This window comes from Aedes aegypti, chromosome 3 (assembly GCF_002204515.2).
Source record: "Aedes aegypti strain LVP_AGWG chromosome 3, AaegL5.0 Primary Assembly, whole genome shotgun sequence".
Lineage (NCBI taxonomy): Eukaryota > Metazoa > Arthropoda > Insecta > Diptera > Culicidae > Aedes > Aedes aegypti.
In genome coordinates this window covers 53,911,054-53,930,925 of record NC_035109.1, presented here as the reverse complement: position 1 = coordinate 53,930,925, position 19,872 = coordinate 53,911,054, and the positions used below count along the sequence as shown (strand labels likewise).

The window sequence follows — 19,872 nt, the reverse complement described above, 5'->3', positions numbered from 1 at the left end:
AAGGCCGTCTTCAGTGTCGACTAGAGTCGAGTCTAGTACACGACACTGAAGACGGCCTTACAGTTGAGGTCGAAATACGCGTATCTGTCAAAGGATACAAACTCTAGTGGAATTAAATGGTATGGTACTAAATTCGGTTTTTTCATCTACTTATAGGTATTCTACTAAACAGCTCGAAGATTTATTATCATGTAATATTTTCTGTAAACTAATAAATTGGGCAGTTATTATGTATTGTATTATGTGTTAAACTTTCAAAATTACTCTTGGTTCATAAAAAAAAAACGTCTTGAGTCCAGGCATAAAGGCTGTTCGGTCACACAAGACTCTCCCCTAATTGTGGGCTTCGTAGCCGTGCGGTTAGCGGCGTCAGTCGTTTAGGCGTATTATGCTACGCAGTGTGGGAACGTAAAACTGGTTTCGGAAAATATGGTCAGTAGAGTGTTTCAGTGGTACTCAAATAGTGAAAAAATGTGGAAATATCAAAGTAAAATCGACGAAAAATACATATCCGAACGTAGAAAAGAGCAAAGTCGCGAGTGCAAGTTAAATTTCAGTTGGAAAACGGATTAAAAGTTAACAATTTAGAATTTAAAAAAGTGGAATTTATGTGAAAAAAAAAATGATTGGCGACAGCATGCGCGGGGGAAGCGATTAGTGTATGAGTGAACGCGGTCGCAGTAGTAGTGGTAGTGAAAGGTAGGACGGGTGGATGTGGTGTGGTGAGAGAGGTGAACGTGTGGAGAATTTTCGCTTGCGAGTCTTACCCACACCAACTGATTAAAGTGATCTTTCGGAAGTGGGAAAGAGAAGCGGGTATGAGCAAGACGACGGTACGATTAGAAAATTGGGCATGTACAGTGATGTTCAATTGGAGTGTTGCAAATTTAATACAGTGCCCATTCGATTTTGGCAACTATACCGTTCGATCTTCATTTGGAGAAGCCCAGCAAGCGGGTACAGTTTTCGCATAGCAGAAGTGTTTTTTTGGCTTTCGGTTCGTCGGAATGGAAGTTTTTTTTTCGGTTCTCGGGCAGTGCAGTTTGAGAAGCCCAACAAGTGGATTTGATTTTCGTATCGCTTTATCGGAGAAGTGGAAGCTTGTTTTTTTTTCGGTTTTTGAACAGTTTCGCATAAATGATACTTTATAGCTAACGGTGAAATAGTTCGACGACATTGTTGCGACGTCCAGCTTGAAAATACTACAAGGATAAAAAAAACCGGTGAGATCTTTTCATGATGACTTGTGTTGTTTGATTATATTTCCAATGTTATATGCATTTTGGGTTGGGAACCCGATTGAAGCGAGATGGATAGAAAGAGTGAAACTGTCAACTTCCTATCGCTAACATTTCGTGGAAAAAGGGCGGGCTCTTCTTCCCGTCTATTGGGTCTTTCTGACAAGCAAGGGCTTGATTGTACGACTGTTCGTGTGAACTTACTTTTGGAAGGAGTTTCTTTTTCCTTGCGGGTTTCGCGTAAGTGTCTCTTCTTACGGGTCCGCCATTCGTTTTTGGCCCTTCAGACAGGAGTATGATTGAATACGAATAGTCAAACAATCTTGAACAAATTGTTTTGTTAGAACAGGCCATTGCTACCGGTGGATACCTTGCTACAATAGATGGCAGCCTATATCATCATCATAAAAGCACTGTGGTACACTCTATTTCTCAACCGGATCATACTAAAAAAAGGAACAACAATTTGGAATACCGCCAGATAGAATCCCACAAACAAACACTTAAAAAAGAGGCGGATAAACTGCCTGCAAATCAAAACAAATAATTTAAGACAAATGACCAAAAGAAGTATAAAATTTATACAAGAAAACCTTCATCATGCAAAGGCTGCTTCTGCAATTTAGAGCAAAACGTTTATCAAAGGCAAACTGGACGTGGCTCTTCTACAAGAGCCATGGACAAAAAACCATACAATTTTAGGATTACAAACTACTGGATGTAAGTTGATTTATGATAATACGCAGCTCGCTCCTAGAGCTGCAATTCTACTCAACTGTAACGTTAAATTCACACCAAGTTCAGAGTTCATCGGAAGAGATATTGCTGCTATTTCCCTAGAGGTGCCAACCGCAAAAGGAAAAACGATTGTGTATGTCGCATCCGCTTATTTTCCTGGCGGTGTTGATGAAGTACCTCCTCCGGAAGTTGCAGCTTTTGTGTCTCACTGCAAAAAACAAAACAAAGGATTTATCATCGGATGTGACGCAAATGCGCATCACACTATATGGAGCAGCACAGGAATCAACAGTAGAGGTGAGTTACTCTTTGACTACGTATCTCAGAATGACATAGATATATGCAATAAGGGTAATTCTCCAACATTTTCCAATGCTATACGAGAGGAAGTATTGGACTTAACTCTTTGTAGTTCAAAACTCTCAGATAATATAAACAATTGGCATGTATCTGACGAAATATCTTTATCAGACCATAAGCAAATTTTATTTGAATTCTGCGCAAAAGATATATTAAGAGAAACTTTCAGAGACCCACGGAAAACAAACTGGGAATTATTTTGTTCTCGACTTAAATACCAAAAGGAATCCATTTCTGACACGATAAATTCATCTTTGGAACTAGAAAAGGCAGCCGACTGCTTAACTTCTTCCATCATTAATGCTTACAATGAAAGCTGTCCAGCAAAAGAACGATCTACTTGTAAAGATGTTCCTTGGTGAAACTACCGGTTAGAGAAGCTTCGAAAAAATGCTCGAAAACAATTCAATCGGGCAAAATTGACAAGAAATTGGTCTCTGTATAAAGAGGCCTTAACCAATTATAATAAAGAAATAAGAAGATCAAAGCGTAAAAATTGGAGATACATGTGCGAAGGCATAGAAAGTTCTCATGAAGCTGCAAGACTTCGGAAAGTTCTTTCTAAGGATCATAATAATGGTCTAGGTACGTTAAAAAAGGACGATGGGTCCTACACTGCAGATACACAAGAAAGTTTGGAATTAATGGTGAAAATTCATTTTCCTGGATCCAACCCCATAACAAATCGATCAAGAAATCAAGATATCAGTACCTCTTTAAATGGATCTGATAGATCCAATATTGAGGTTGCAGATATTTTTACATATTCTAAGATTGAATGGGCATTGGATTCTTTCGAATCTTTCAAAACACCTGGTTTAGATGGGATTTTTCCGGCGCATCTTCAAAAGTGCAAGGAAACTATTATCCCTATTCTAATGACTCTATTCAAATCTAGCTTTCTTCTGGGATATCTTCCAACTAAATGGAGGCAAGTCCGGGTAGTGTTTATACCGAAATCTAATAAAAAAGATAAAACAGTGCCAAAATCATTTAGGCCAATAAGTCTTACATCAATATTTTTAAAAATAATGGAAAAGCTTATAGATGAGTACATTAAATCAAATATACTTAAAAATAAGCCATTAAGTAGAGCTCAATTCGCTTATCAGACTGGTAAGTCGACACTTTCAGCTCTCAATTCGCTGGTTTCAAAAATTGAAAAAACTTTTGACACTAAGGAGATACTATTGGCTGCTTTTCTCGATGTAGAAGGCGCGTTTGACAACGCTAGTTTTACATCGATGAAAAACGCCATGAGAAATCGAGATTTCCCTGAAAAAATGATTGAGTGGATAGAAGAGGTGCTATCTAGAAGGGAAATATCAGCATATCTAGGAGATTCAGTTGTAAAGGTAACAGCTGTTCAAGGCTGTCCGCAAGGGGGAGTTCTCTCTCCTCTTCTCTGGTCTCTGATTGTTGATGACCTACTTGTAAAGCTAAAGCTTCAAGGATTCGAAATAATTGGATTTGCAGATGATATTATTATTATAGTCCGCGGAAAATTCGATAAAACTGTTTCCGAGCGAATGCAAACAGCACTCAACTTAACCTTAGAATGGTGCAATAATGAAGGATTAAGTATAAATCCTGATAAAACTACAATAGTACCGTTTACAAGAAGACGTAAAATCTGCATTTCAGCTCTCAAAATAGGAGATACTAAACTATCCTTATCTCTTAGTGCCAAATTTGTAGGCGTTATATTAGATTGTAAGCTTGTTTGGAATAAGCATATAGAACAACAGATAGAAAAAGCAAGAAATGCTTTCTGGGGCTGCAAAAGAACCTTTGGTAAAAAATGGGGTCTGAAACCGAAGATGATATGCTGGATCTATTCGGCCATTGTTAAACCCATTATTTCATACGCATCAATTTTTTGGTGGGAAAAAACCAAACAAGTCGCTACTCAAGCTAAGTTAAATAAACTACAAAGGCTTGCTACTATTTCAATTACTGGGGCAATACGAAATACCCCTTCAAATGCGTTGAACGCAATGTTAAATCTTCTTCCACTTCATGACTATATACAAATGGATGCAGTTAAGAGTGCTATCAGAGTCAGAAGGTCCTTAGATAGCGCTGATAGTGAACTAAAAGGACATATGACTATATTGAAGCACTTCAAAATAAGTCCAGTGTACTTAGTGAACGAAGATTATATGTTGAAGCGTAACTTTTTTGATCATCGTTTTTGGGTTGCTGATGTAACTCGCCAGGATTGGGACACAGGAGGACCAACTTTCCGATCTGGATCATTAATTTTTTTCACTGATGGTTCAAAACAAGATAACATGGTAGGGTCAGGAGTGTTTGGCCCAGGAGTAAATGTATCTTATGCACTGGGAAGTTGGCCAACAGTTTTTCAGGCCGAAATTTATGCCATTCTTGAATGCGCTGACATTTGTCTTAAAAGGCGCTACCGGAATGCTAATATATGTATTTGTTCGGATAGCAAAGCAGCCTTGAACGCTTTGAAGTCTAGAACTTACACATCAAGACTTGTTTGGGAGTGTTCCAAGCTACTGCAGCAGTTGTCCTATCGTAATAAGGTTAATCTATATTGGGTTCCTGGCCATTGCGGAATAGAAGGAAATGAAAAAGCTGATCAGTTAGCAAAACAAGGTTCTTCCATGCAATTTATAGGGCCTCAACCGTTCTTCGGAATGGCCTCTTGTGCTCTGAAAATGCAATTAAAGAGCTGGATGAAGGCAAAAATTAAACTAAACTGGAAGAACGCAATGGACTCTCGTCAGTCCAAACGATTCATCGAACCAGACGCCTATCAAACGCTGAGGTTGTTAAACCTCAATAAACACGATCTAAGTACTTATACTGGCTTATTAACAGGCCACTGCCCCAGCAAACGTTACCTTAAAATTATAGGTAAATTGCCAGAAGATATGTGTCTGTAAATTAGAAAGCGAAAGCACTGAACATTTGTTGTGCAAGTGTGTTGCACTATACCACAAGCGTTGTAGATATTTAGATAAAGGCTTGCTAGAGCCTAATGAAATTCAGTACTATCATCCAAAACAGGTACTACATTTTATCCGAAACGTAGTACCTGATTGGGATGCACGCCAATAGCTGTGGAGATAGTTACTTCATATAGAAACATATTTCTACAGTACGGCAAAAACAAAGAGGATAACACCACAATAGATCAACTTAATGGTCGCAGTGGTATCATGTCCCCACAGAGGAAAAAAAAAAAATATCATCATCATCATCATCATATTATGCTACGCAGTGTGGGTTCGATTCCCGCCCCAGTCGGAGAAAACTTTTCGTCAAACGAAAAACTTTTCACTTGTCCACTGGTCGTCCCATGTGTCCGTTGTCTAATGTTAGTTATGTTCAGTCTGTGCAGCCTATGGCTGAAGACGGTGTAAATTGTCTTTAATTATTACAGGAAAAAAAATCAAAACGCCAAGAGCTTTAGGAAAAAGAAATTAGTAACTTTTTCAGAGAGAAACATAGTGTAATGCTTGATCCCAAAATACAGCTGGGACGCCAAAACGTCCTTTAACGATAGCCGATTGTCGCCTTCAAGAAGGTGAAGTCAGTAACCACACGTTAATTATCCAACGAAAGTATGGTTCAATAATTGGATTCCTATGATACCGTAAAAAATCATTCTGTATTATGTTCCAACCTCTCTTGTTTGAACAAGAGGTTGTTCCCTATAGTTTCTGCCAAAGTTTTGCCATTTTTCTCGGAATCAACCTTTCGTGAACCTTTTTTTCCTTGATTTGCTCTCCGTCCATTCCGCCGTCCGAAGTATAATTACGAACACATCAAGGCCACATCCCGAGGAGACCTTGTACCGGAGATGACTGCACTACGCTATAGTAGGTACAGTGTTTGCTTCCTACCCCGTTTGGGAAGTTGCCGCCTAAAACACCCACCCATTCTCTGGTGGGGCACGGGGCGACTTTTCCCATTAATGGGAAAACTTTTAAGCTTCCTAATTAGTGTGTGCATGGTGGCAACAAAGAGGAACAAGTTTACTGCAATTGCACACGACTCGAGCAACAGTGGTTCCGAAGTGGTCAAAACGATAAAAAACAAAGTTGGTTTCTCCGAACGGTAATATTTGTCTCCGCTTATTCTAACACTTTTGTGGTTCAAATCCAAAGTTGGAAGCAGATTCAAGGGATTTTAAATTTAATACAACTCTTCGAATGGACCGTGGACATGATTTGTTTAGGGAATTAACATCCGCGGTCTATAAATTCACCGGCTGTTTATGAATGTGAAGAGAGTTCAAGCCGCAATAGTATCTGCAGAGAAAATATTTGTAGATTAGGGCGATTCACAATTTCAAAAAGTTTGAAAATCCAATCTCCCATATTTGCTTTACTATCCTTACCATAAAAATAGTGTTCTGTAAAATTTCCAGCTTTCTAGGTGACGACTTAAAGGTGACCCAAAGACGAAGTAGGTTTATATGGAAATTACTATGGAGAAATTTTGAAGAATGTTCAAAACACGTTAGTTCTTTGATGTAAGTCCAACCTTATCAGGCTTTTCGACTACTGATCTTGAGGATCAGAGTTTGATTACGGGAGTTCATTTGAAGTGTTGTTTTTTGTCATGGACTAAATGAATATGGCATAAATTATGTCCAATGAGAGCTTGTGGTTACGGCCGATATTCGTTTCAGATCGAACCACTGTGCAAACGCTTCGTCGACAGCGCCGTTGTGCTGTTGTCGAGATGAAGATGGTGCACACGATAATCTCCTGTGATCCCCGAACGGAACCGTGCCTTGGTGTGGAACATGTGTCACTTCGGTGGGAGTTTTATCACCTACAGGACCGACCGTCCGGTTTTCTGTTGTGTCCCAGCAGCAGCGCCAGATTTAATTTTCCACCCCAGATGGTGGATGAAGTCGGTTTAGCTGACTTTGAGGATTGAGGCTTGTGCTTCGAAAAATGAAAACTGCAAAAGTTATGAGAAAAAGAAACAATCAAGTGCGGCAGATTAAGGAAATGTTGCGCTGCCCAGCGCTGTTAGCAGTTGGATGAGCAGTTTGGAAGAACCGACTTTTTTTGGCAAAAATAGAAGGAAGGATGTTTCTACAGAAAACGCGCTTCCTTCTTAGGGGTCGTCCAAAAACCATGTGGTCATTTATGGGTAATCACTATGGCTGCAGCAGTCCAAGTTTATGTTAAATTTACTAATAAAATTGTTTTCGGATTACGTTCCTCTAAAGGATCCCTATATTTTTTCAAATACTTAAGATTGGAATGCTCGTTCTAACAACTTATAATATACAAATAGCAGTTATTACTTAAACTTATCCAATCGTTTTTGTTTGCCGTAATGATCGACTGGGTGGAGAACGTGGTGGAGTTGCAATCATCATTCATAGGCGTATAAAAGATCAACTTTTTTCGTCATTTGAAATTAATTTTTTTGAAAGTTTGGATGTTTCTGTTGCAATACAGCAGTTTTCAAAGCTGCCAATTTGCCTTTTCAATACACTGGACTGCAAGTTAATTTGCGGAAATTGACTCGCAATAAGTCATTTTTTTGTCATTGGTGACTTTAATGAGTGCTCTTCAGGATATTTCTCAATTCAATACTCTGATGGGCTTGTTTTCCTCTTCTAGAAACCCTTCTACGATTGATTTGGACTTAACTGACCCTAACATGCTGATTTTGATTCTGATCATGACCCTGCTACATTTCAAATATCCCATGAAGCTATTCTCAATCCTACCAGCTTACCATTTAGTAATTTTCGAGCCGACTGGATTACATATGGAACATATATCGATATTAATCTTGATGTTAACATTTGCGAACGAAACATTAAATTGGCATTGCTCCTAAAACTTTAACAAATTCCATTGTTGAAGCAAGGGGTAGAGCAATACCAAAATGTTAACTAAAAAATCGAATCCGTAAAACAAAACAAAAATACAAATCGGTTAATTAACAAAAAAAAGTTACAGCTCTTCAAAGTACACCGGGATCATATTGACTCCACAACACAGATAAAGGGTTAACTACAATGCTGCTACTCCTACCGATCAGCATCCACCAGAGAAGTGCCTAGCTAAGCAAAACTAATGTAATCAAAAGCGATATCGAGACAGCGAGAGCAACGGCTATGCTCTAAGATGCTTGCATGCGAGATCGAACTCGATTCGCCTCGATTCAGCATAAGTGAAGTGCTGCTGGAAGCGATCGAACGTGATCTTGGTAACAACATGGGAGTTCTTCATTTCGACAGCTTTGTACGCGAAAATGTTCCCAACGGTATTTTTCACGTCGACATGGAACAGGAAATTCGGTGAGTTTTTTTTTAATTTCAATGAAAGAAACTTGTGTGACAATACACGCCCGTATTCTGGTTAGGAAATACGTGGATGCGGCTGCGGCTCCGATGGTCGTCATTGACCTGATTTCGCTGTACAAACCGTTGAGCAAATACGATCAAAGGGCACTTGCCCTTGGAGGACGATTCAAGTTGGCGTATTCCGTGATAAGCGAGTTTTTTGAGAGGATTAAAAATCTCGGAGTTGAACTGGTATTCTTTTGTTACGGTTCAATACAAGAGCAGAAGGACGAAGGTTGGAGAGCTCTCCAGGACGCTCGGTACATTAGAAATTTAAAGGCCTTCGACGACGTTGATGCGGGAATCACGGTTGAAGAATTTACCGAGCTGCACCCGAACATGCTGAATTTCCGCTTTCCTCTGACAAATGTAGCGAAAAAATATGGGTCATTAAAGTTGGCTTCCCGGAAATCATTGGAACGAGAGCTGGCGACATATGCGAACCAACATAGAGCCTTGGCAATTATCTCTTGCAATTCGGATTTTCTCGTTTTCGAAGGATCTTGGCGCTACTGGTCATCCGATCAGCTGAAACTTCCATCTTTGAACACCATGGAGTACAACCGGTCGGCAATAGTAGACTATTTGGGACTTGACTTCAAGCAAATGCCATTGTTTGCGACACTCGGTGGCAACAAGATTATGCCATATAACATCGTTAAGATCCTGCATGCTCGACTCGGAACCAACAGAGACAAATTTTACAACATTGCTCGATTTGTACGAGAACTTCCGATTGCTCCACTTCAAGAAATTAACATTTTGCATATTCTGAAGTTGATCACAAACCACGATGAAGTCGATAAACAACTCGTGAAGCAATTTCAACAAAGTTTGGACGTTTACAGCTCCGTAAGTATAGCCATAAATCCATGGGCGTAGCCAGAGGGAGGCAGGGGGACATGGTCAGTGGGAGCTGGCCGAAAAAAAATCATTAGAGACAAAATATTGCTCATAAGAGCCAAAAAAAAAACATTCACTATGCTTAAGCTAACTTAAACTACATACAGGGTGTCCGCAAATTATCCGAACAGCAAAATATTGGAAATATGATCTCGCATTGAAAACAATGAAAAATCAATGTCCATGTACCTTTTATAGTATATCTATATGTTAACACAAAATACAACTTTAAAAAATTCTAAATAATTGCTTGTTACTGAGATAGGCAAATTTAATTTTTTCGGAGACGTTTTTCCTGAGGGCCGCTAGTCATACTGGGGATGTGTTATCCCTAAAACCTGAAAGAGATGAATTCAAATGTCCTTTTATTATTTGAAGTAATCAACAGGTTAGTGGCTTCAAGTTAGACTGGAAATAGAAAATTGAACGGTTCAAATCCAGTGAGTTATATGGACATTTCTCTTCCGTTATAAAGCTTGGAAAACAGCTCCCTTTAAGACACCTCAATACATTTGAGTTGGTTGTGCAATCATTTGAAATGTGTCAAACTTACTTCTTAAGAATACAATAAGCCAATGTTTAAAACCATGCAAGAATATTGAATTTATTATGCTTGATTGTATAGAGCCATGTCTTCAAAATTTGTACGGATAATTTGCGGACACCCTGTATATAATGCATTATTCGTAGCAATAAAGAATTGCAACGATTTTTGTCAAAAATTATTAATAATTTTATTCGACATTTGTTCCAATATTTCAACATTAAATATTCTATATAACTCATTGGTACTATACCAGGAAGGAAGTTACAGAATCATTTTCCAAATTTGATTTTTAATCCTTTGTAGAGCTTTCTTCCAGGTATTACAAAAGCTAGTCCATATAACATACCGTTTTGACTCATATTATGGACAGTGAAGTATAACTCAACATAGAGCATACAAAATAAATCATTCTGTATGATTCCCCGGCGTTATCGAGCATCGGAAATCCTCAATTTTCTAATGATGGGTAAAAAATACGCTTCCTCAAATAGAATAATTTTATATGAATCAAAATGTATGGCCTTTTCATGTTTTTTATTCCAGACGCTTCCTCACTTTTGCCTCATATTCCAGACACTTTGATTCGAATGCCGGACAGCTCATGAAAATCATTAATAGAAAAGTCAAATCATCAATAGAAATCAACGAACCACTAAAAAGACGTCTAGGTCAGTTGGGCATTATAAATTTGCATACATTTTTATAGAAAAAGCTCATTAATACGAGCCTCGGAAGTGTGAACTTTTGAACGGCAAAAATTGAAACATTTCGTGTGAAATGTTTCCTATACAAAGTGAAGTGTCCAGAATTTGAAGCTGTCCGTAATATGGATCAAAACGGTATATGGTACAGCAGGCTGTATCGATTGTCGCAAATTTTCGAAATCGAGGAACCGCTAAGTCACAAATGGTAGCCAATGGGCCCAAGCGAAATCCTGCAAAATTTTAAAATTCTCAAAAATCGTTTAACCGAGTAAAGTGACTTAAAGTTTAGTATGGGAAAATGATGTTTTTTTTGTATCATTCCAAATATTACATTCATTTCTTATATCTAGGTGTTCTGTTTTAGACAACACTACCATCCTAATTTGGTAAAACAAATTTAAGATTTTATTAACATTTTGTTCATTGGCAAAATTTTAATTTTCGTTGATGTGGGCCATCATTCTGTTCAAAATAACCTTTTCAAAAAGTTTACTGATGGAAAGCAAACTGATTGGACGATAGCTAGAAGCTTCTGCAGGATTTTTGTCTGATTTTAAAATTGGAACAACTTTAGCATTTTTCCATTTGTCAGGAAAACATGCTAATTGAAAACATTTGTTAAATATATCAACTAAAAATGATAAGCTACTTTCTGGAAGTTTCTTGATGAGGATGTAAAAAAATTCCATCATCGCCAGGAGCTTTCATATTTTTGAATTGTTTAATAATAGTTCTCACTTCTTTCAAATCAGTCTCCCAGGCATTTTCGAAAACGTTCTCTTGATTGAGAATATTTTCGAACTCCTGAGTAACTTGATTTTCAATTGGACTATTAAGTCCTAAATTAAAATTGTGCGCACTTTCAAACTGCATAGCAAGTTTTTGAGCTTCTTCGCAATAAGTTAGTAATAATTTGTTTTCCTCTTTCAATGCCGGTATTGGCTTCTGAAGTTTTTTCAAGATTTTAGATAATTTCCAAAAGGGCTTAGAGCCAGGGTCCAATTGAGAAATCTTACTTGTTTTAATTATGAATCGTGGTTTACGGCCAACCAGCCGAGTGGAAGTTTAACAACTACCGAAAAGCTAAACATTACATATAATTTGCAATTGGATTAGATGGACAAATTGATGTGAAGATTTGCGAAAAAGTTACACGTCTTCTCAGTGAGAATCGAACTCACGACTCCCCGATCTCTAGTTGGGGCGCGTTAACCACTACGCCATGAGAGGACTCATGAACGCAGAAGTTAACCTGAATTCGATTTCAGCTCAATAATCACGTGGTCCTCTTTCGCAAAGTGCACCTCTTTCGGAAGAATTAGATGCCCATCCAAACACAACGCTTTCTATATATATCCAATGCCTAGCCCGAGAGCGCATTGTTTTTTAGATATAGGAATAGCACACTACACTAGCCAGCAACTGCGCTGGCTGAGGTTTCTATTGTGTGGGCTTCCAATGGGTCGCGACGTTCTCAAACGACCGGTTACGGAACATGAGTCCGTTGCTCGATAAATACTTGTTTTAATTATGAATCGTGGTTTACGGCCAACCAGCCGAGTGGAAGTTTAACAACTACCGAAATCTTATTTTCAAAATTTTTGTTTCTTAACTGTGAAAATCTTTTTTTTTTTAATTTCTTTCTGCAGATCCTGCCATATAATTTTCATACGGCTATCAGGGTATTGAATTGAGAAATATCCTGAAGAACACTCATCAAATAAAATTCTGCCGTTGGAAGTACTTTGAGAATTATTCCATGACCGATGTTTGACATTAAAGTCACCAATGACAAAAAAAATGACTTATTGCGAGTCAATTTTCGCAAGTAAGTTTGAAGCAAATCAAGTTGCTGTCCAGATCATTGAAAAGGCAAATAAGCAGCTATGAAAGTATATTTACCAAGCTGTGTTTCAACAGAAACTCTCAAATTTTCAAAAACTTTAGTTTAAAATGACGGAATAGTTGATGTTCTATAGTCAGGACACTAGATCCAGTATTAAAATATTAATATTTATTTATGATATTAATATTGATATTGAGAAGATTATCAAGTATGCATGGAGTTTTGCTGTTTTCCTGTTGCCGGAGTTGCCAAGGCAAATTGATTATTTATATGAAAAAAAAACAAGTTGTGTTTATCACCAGATCGTCTGAGCAAAATATATGAGAAATCCGTCCGATGTAACATAGACCACACTGTTTAATGCAAACATCCATCTGGTAGTCTGGCTAGAAGGAGACTGGCACCTGTATGATGCATCACATTCAGTGAAGCTCCATTGTCATTAATGCCCCACATCTTCCTATGGTTTCCAGCTTATTCCGCAACTCGATTCCGATACAATTTGTCTCCTATGGTATGTCAGATCGGCAAGACATACAATCCCTAGCCTCTTGTTTATAAACCCCCACCATTGACTTAAATTCAAGATACTGCTGTCAGATGTCTAGGAAAATCGTAGGTAACTCGATGATATCATAAAAATAATATTGCTGTTTGCATTTGAGATGCAAATTTTGACTACACGTCCTCCAAATGCGGTAAAACAAAACAATCAAAGGACACCTAGCAACGTTTTCCAAAATCACCGCCGACCTAGCAAGAAAAATCTATCTTTGACATCGCATTTCTTGTAGAAAATCTCACCGCATTTGGTGTTCCCGTATTTGATATTTGCGTTTCAAATGCACACAGTAATATATATTAATCCGTATTAACGGATATTAATACCAATATTAATGAGTGTCTTACCCCATGCCTTTGAATGATGATTGCAACTTCCCCACAAGCCCCTTCAAGTCGATCATTACGATAAACAACAAAGTTATGATCTCTTTTGAGTTTTGATCCGGGTTTTAAATACGTTTCGGTAATAACTGCTATATGCACGTTATTAGCTGTAAGAAAATTAAACAGCTCGTCCCAAGGCTCGTCCTGTTTACCATTCAGAGAACGAGCATTCCATTCGACTGGTGGTCGAAAATTCGTATCACGCAATGGTGGTGTCTTGGGTGGTGTACACTTGCTACCGCGACTGGTGGTCGTAAATATGTTCCTAGCATGTGTTGTAGACGTTGAAACCGCGACTTCAGTTGATAGTCTACACTCGTTTACATCGGACGTCTACACTTTTGCTCGCGAGCTCCGTTTCGGTTGAAATGTTCAGTATTAGGAAGAATACACTAGTGGTGGACTTGAGCGTTCTTCCAGCGAGACCTGAAGCTGGAAAAGTTCATCAGTTTTTGGAGAACGAAATGAAGCTGCAACTTTCTGATGTTAGAAGTATTCAGCTTCATAATACTCGAAAGTGTGTGTTCATTGAAATGGTGGACAATGACACCGCGCTGCGCTATCAACAAGCGCACAATATAAAGCGGATTTTTGTTTGCAACAACAAAGCATTCAAAATTCCCATATACGTTGATAGTGAGGCTGTTACAGTAAGGGTACATGACCTCCCTCCCTCTGTACCTCACAAAACGGTAGGTGATTTCATGGCTAAATTTGGAGATGTAATATCAATCCAAAGCGAGAGATGGAGACAATTTTTTCCGGGTATACCCAATGGAGTGAGAGTGCTGCAAATGCGATTAAAGGGCTCGATTCCGTCGTACATCACGATCGAGAACGAGGTCTGCTTCGTTGAGCACAAAAACCAGCTTAAGACATGCAAATGGTGCTCCAAGGCGGTTCATCCCAAGCAGAAATGCCTGGAGGTAACCGCAGCTGAACACGCAAAAACAGCAATCACATCAGCCACACCATCATCACCAACCGAAAAGATGTTCTGCGACGCTGATTTCCCCCCGATCAGCAGTGACGGACTCGTCGAAATAATCAACTCGCTTGATGATCAAGAGCCACAAAACAACGAAGCACGTGACGATAAGGCAACCACCAACTCCATATCACTACACTTTTTTATATTAAACTTTGGGAGGGATTATTAGAGTATGTTTAAAACTACAAATGAACTTTAACACTTCACTTTTTGCAAAAAAAAAATAAAATACTAAAATCACTAGATGTAAGAAAAGATGTCGAGCACTCGACACTGAAGAAGTCTGTAAGTCGCAGACGAAATAGGCCTATCTGTCAAGATAAGCAACACATATTAGAGTTTAAAGGTATTTGCTCACCTTAGTGATTTTAGTATTTTATTTTTTTGCAAAAAGTGAAGTGTTAAAGTTCATTTGTAACTCCATATCGATAATACTACCTACGGACGCAAAACATCATAGCACCAGGATCGATGACGACGCTGACAACGGGAGCGACTCTTCTTCACCATACGAGATGAACGATTCTACATACAAACGAAGGCTGTCAACTCGGCGTATGAAGGAGAACAAAAAGATGTGTGCAATCCAGGGTTCACATAATGGTTGTGATCCCAAGTAGTTTATTATATTTTGTGTAAAAGATTTACTAATCGGCCCCGTAAAGCTCTAGGGCGTTTGGGCCTATCAAATAAACGAATTGAAAAAAAAAAAAAAAACCGCGACTGGTGGTCGTCAATTAGTTATTAGCATGCGTTGTAGACTTTGCTAACGCGACTGGTGATCGAAAATTCGTCCCAAGCAATGGTGGTGTACACTTGCTTTCGCGACTGGTGGTCGCAAATATGTTCCTAGCATGTGTGGTATACGTTGCTAGTGTGACTGGTGATCAATAATTCGTATCAAGCAATGGTGGTTTACTCTTGCTACCGTGACTGGTGGTCACAATTATGTTCTTAGCATGTGCTGTTAATGTTGCTAGCGCGACTGGTGGTCGCAAATTCGTCCCAAGCAATAGTGCTACCGCGACTGGTGGTCGCAAAATTATAATTATTCCTAGCAAGTTTTGCTGACGTTGCTAGCGCGACTGGTGGTCGTGAATGCATCCAAAGAATATAAAATGTAAGGCCAATGATGTAGTAAATTAAATTTACTATCAAATAGATCAAGATAAGATAAACTAAAACAAGTAACAAAATGAAACATTGATTCGAGTGAGTATTTCCGTGAAATTACTGCGGATTATGCCTATGAAGATGAAAGTCAAACGCTGACTTTACTCTGTAGAACATGCTTTGCTATCCATAGTATCAATGTCCAAAATTAGTTCATCTTCGAGGGATAGTAATCCGTCTGAATCGCGTCAAGAAAGTGGGCGAAGTGCGAAACGAATGAAATAACCTTTAACCAATAAAACCGTTTGGACGCCGATCTGATACTGTGGGTACCATATAGCGGAACAATATTGTAAAGTTGCATGTACAAATAAAGTAAAGAAAGATTTAAGTCAGTATACAAGTCCTTAGCGTTCCGATATATATTTTCTAAAGTCCTAGAAGTATTCAAGATTACTTAGGACATATAATGCATGAGTGTTAGTTGGAAATTCAGAATTATACCCACGTGATTAACTCGTAGAAGTATTTTTCCAAACAACTAGTAGTAAAAATAGACAGGCTATTTTCTCTGAGAGAACGATAAAACAGTACTTTTTACAGGATTTCCCTACTATGCGATTCAAACTACACCATCCAGCAAAGACTTAATCATTTTGCAGAGTCAGAGCACGACAGATAGAGATATATATTTCGATATGGTTTTGTATTAGCTAAGTCGTGGAGGTTTAATTTATAGTCGTCATCAGTTGAAATAAAGAAATATATTCGATCTCTAGTAAAGCGATTGAATAACTAGCATTACCTCCCCTGACTTTTTGAATCTGGTGAATTACAAAGTAGCAATTAAAAGTATCGGTTATCTATGCATGATGCTTTTCTCTCCAATTCAAACAAAGTCGTCAACAAAATATCTATTATTCAAAAAAACATTGAAACAATAAAAAAATATGTTATTTCAAATAACAAAAAATAACAATTCTATATGCTTTTGTGACAAAGGAAAGAGATGCTGATTTGAGACAATAATCATGTTTTTCAAAAAAAAATACAAAAGCTGAGAAGAGGGAGAATGTGTGGTATCGATCCGCATTGTTGGAACCCTATGCTTTCTGTGGCGTTCTGATAACTCTTAGCGACAAACTACTGGTCATACTACCCGATCTTGAATCAGGCAATCAAGTAGGCATTGCACAAACCACCAACTTCAAGTAACGCCACAAGCAGGGTGTCATGCTTTTGATGGTGCTCCCGTTTGCCCACTTCAAATTCCAAACTCCACAAATCATTATTTAGATCCATTAGAAAAACGTAATCCAATAATAATTTGATTAGTAAATTTTACGCCTACTTAGACTGCTTCAGTCATAGTGGCGGTTTTAAACATTGTATAAATCATTAGATGCAATTGTTCAGTTAGAAAATTAAAATCAGAGGCAGACCACTTGAAGGTGGTACATATGATGTTTTTCCGTTAGAATTTTCGGTAGATGAAGAGGCGGAGTAGATGTTACCTGTGGCGGTAGGGTTTTTACCATTTGATTTGAAACAAGTAGAATGGGTAATCATAGTACGAATAGGGGAGGAGTTCAAATTACCTGCTACGATATCGGCAAAGGATTTTCCGTGGGTAGCTACATTCGAACGGCTACCCGACGAATTAAAATGAGCATGATTATGATCTTCCTGATGGGTATGATTCTTAATCAAGCGATCGTTAACTGAAAAATGAGTATTGTTCGATACTCTACCAGGAAAATTCCGGAAACGACCTTTATCGTAACGGATATTATCTTTCATCTGCCTGGCACGAGCCTCAATGACTCTCTTGCGTGAAAGGCAATCCCAAAATTTTGACTTATGATTGGCCCCGCAATTCGAGCATATAAACTTTCTGGTATCTTCCTACACAGGACAGACATCCTTGGCGTGAGAAGAACCTCTGCAAATCATGTATTTAGCATCCATGCGGCAATGTTTTGTTCCATGACCCCACTTTTGGCACCGACGACACTGAGTGGGATTCTGGAAGTTTCCTCCAGGATTCTGGAAATGCTCCCATGTCACACGGACTTCGAACATAAGTCTAGCTTTTTCTAAAGCTTCAATATTATTTAGTTCTTTTTTGTTAAAGTGAACTAAATAATATTCTTGAGAAAGCCTTTTCCGAACAATGCCAGATTGGGTTCTCTTTTTCATAATGATTACTTGGACAGGGGAAAATCCAAGAAAATCATTTATTCCAGGTGACTTAAAGTCACTTGAGAGACCTTTCGAGGGGACATTGAACAAACGTTCAGTTTTGTTGTCATAAGTAAATAATTTGTGCTTCTTCTCTTCCAGAATCTTTGAGAGTTTTCGACAAACCGCGACAGTCTCCTTTCTTTGCGATTTGGAAGAAGACCTTAACTCCCTTAATGGAGTTCAAGATCTCCTGTCTAAATCCCCCAAATTTAGAACAACTGACCACGATTGGTGGAATTCTTTGTTTCCTCACTTGAATCAAAGAGCCTGGGCTGGAGACTACTTCGATTTGGTGTTCGGAAAGTTTGTCTGATTGCTCATTTCGATGCAATTATCAACATTATTTATTTCACCCTTGGAAGAAAGTTTTCATTCCGGAGAAACGTCCTTTCTTTCATTCTTGCCACGTTTAGTGACAATTTTAAATCCCACTTTTTTGGAAGGAAGTTGTGAATTCAGAGATTCACCCTTCCTTTTGTTTGTAGTTGCAACCATGTTTAGTGAAATAACGAAAGAAGACGAGACCTCCTAAGAGGTTTTTCCCAAGACGGTGACCAAGAAGGATTACCACCGCTAGCTTTCGCCAACAGGTCCAACGAAAAATCGAAGACACGGGTCCTAACAAGGATCAAAAAGGGATCAATAGTAGAAAAATAGTACTAAAAGATTACTTATTACTTCAGGGAATGTTTGTATGAACTTGAATCTTATTGTACTCATTGAGTTACCAAAACGATGATCACCATGAAACAAATGATTTATCAAAATATGACATCCCTCTAGTGCTCGGAAAACCGACTTGTTCTGGCTACGCCCATGCAGTAATCCGATGAATTCAATTCCTCAATTAACAATATCTCCTCCGTCCTAGAACACCAGCGTGGAGAGTGTCCCCCCACCAAGAGATCCAATTTTGAGTGCACTTTCAGAGGACGATTCTCCATTCACATACCTCATTTGGCAGCAAAAAGCTCCAGAAGTTGCTATAGGTCACATTGATCTGCGTGACCCTGGCTCTGACAGCGCACAGCTTTTAATCTCACTTATCGTTCGGATGGCTGGAATCGTACTGTTTCATAAGGAACCACACCGACCACGTCACTGCTCAGTTATCATCAAATTGGACCACATGAGCTCCCATCAGGAACATTGTTTCCCAGTGCAGTATCCACCTGATGTCGAACCACCCACTTTGCCCGAGTTGTTATCCAGGGACCCCGCCGAACATCTTCGCTTGCAAGACATCAAATTCCATCTGCTAGCGTGGATTATCTCCGATACCCTTCAGCCTGATCGTCTTCAACAGATTCCACATCCGTTGCGCTCAACCGTTTACACGCTCTACTACTTAATCCAGCACAATGCTCTTGAACTCTTCGAGGCCGACCTGTTTCTGCAGGTGGCCTACGACGTGGTCTACAAAACGTACGATCCTCACTCATTGGAGTACCCGAGCGTCATCAAGAGTCGTCCGTACCGAATGGTTTTTCTGTACCAAAAAGTGTATGCATGGACCTGGAAAGCCTTCCGACTTCTGGGCATCAATGGTGGAAACCATTTGCAGGATGGCATTGCATTCGACGGTGTTTTACTCCATAAGCGATACGACGAGTGGAGTCGCGGAATGTATGACTTGGATCGCATTAAGCACATGAGAATCTACGAAGAGTTGGTTGATGTGTCCAATAACGGAAAAGATAACGCAGGCTGGTACGTCGCAGGAAAGAACAAGCGCAGGAATAACAACAAACTTTCTGGAAAATAACTGATTAATCTGATTGTATACATTATGTGTTTTATTTTTGTATTCTAATAACGAATTGAATAAAAACGGGTTCAATAAGCTAATTCTGAGACTTTTTTAATGTATTATGCTTCTTCTATTCCT

General features: G+C 38.8%; 2 protein-coding genes across 9 annotated transcripts in view; one reads left to right on the top strand and one right to left on the bottom strand.

Moving 5' to 3' along the window:
- The window catches only part of LOC5579912 (adenylate cyclase type 6), a 611,840-nt gene that overhangs the window by 488,312 nt on the left and 103,656 nt on the right, over positions 1-19,872 (bottom strand). The window lies entirely within an intron of this gene.
- LOC5579916 lies at positions 8,244-19,812 on the top strand. Its single transcript, XM_001657846.2, has 3 exons — positions 8,244-8,643; positions 8,709-9,540; positions 18,856-19,812. Exons 1-3 carry the CDS (start codon positions 8,471-8,473, stop codon positions 19,747-19,749), a joined length of 1,899 nt encoding a protein of 632 aa, XP_001657896.1. The 5' UTR covers positions 8,244-8,470; the 3' UTR covers positions 19,750-19,812.

What these genes read in the sequence shown, in the direction of transcription:
- LOC5579916 (XM_001657846.2), top strand. Translation starts at nt 8,471, where the DNA reads ATGCTTGCATGCGAGATCGAACTCGATTCGCCTCGATTCAGCATAAGT. An exon ending in GACATGGAACAGGAAATTCG is followed by an intron (nt 8,644 to 8,708) that starts GTGAGTTTTTTT and finishes TATTCTGGTTAG; the next exon opens with GAAATACGTGGATGCGGCTG. An exon ending in GTTTGGACGTTTACAGCTCC is followed by an intron (nt 9,541 to 18,855) that starts GTAAGTATAGCC and finishes CCTCCGTCCTAG; the next exon opens with AACACCAGCGTGGAGAGTGT.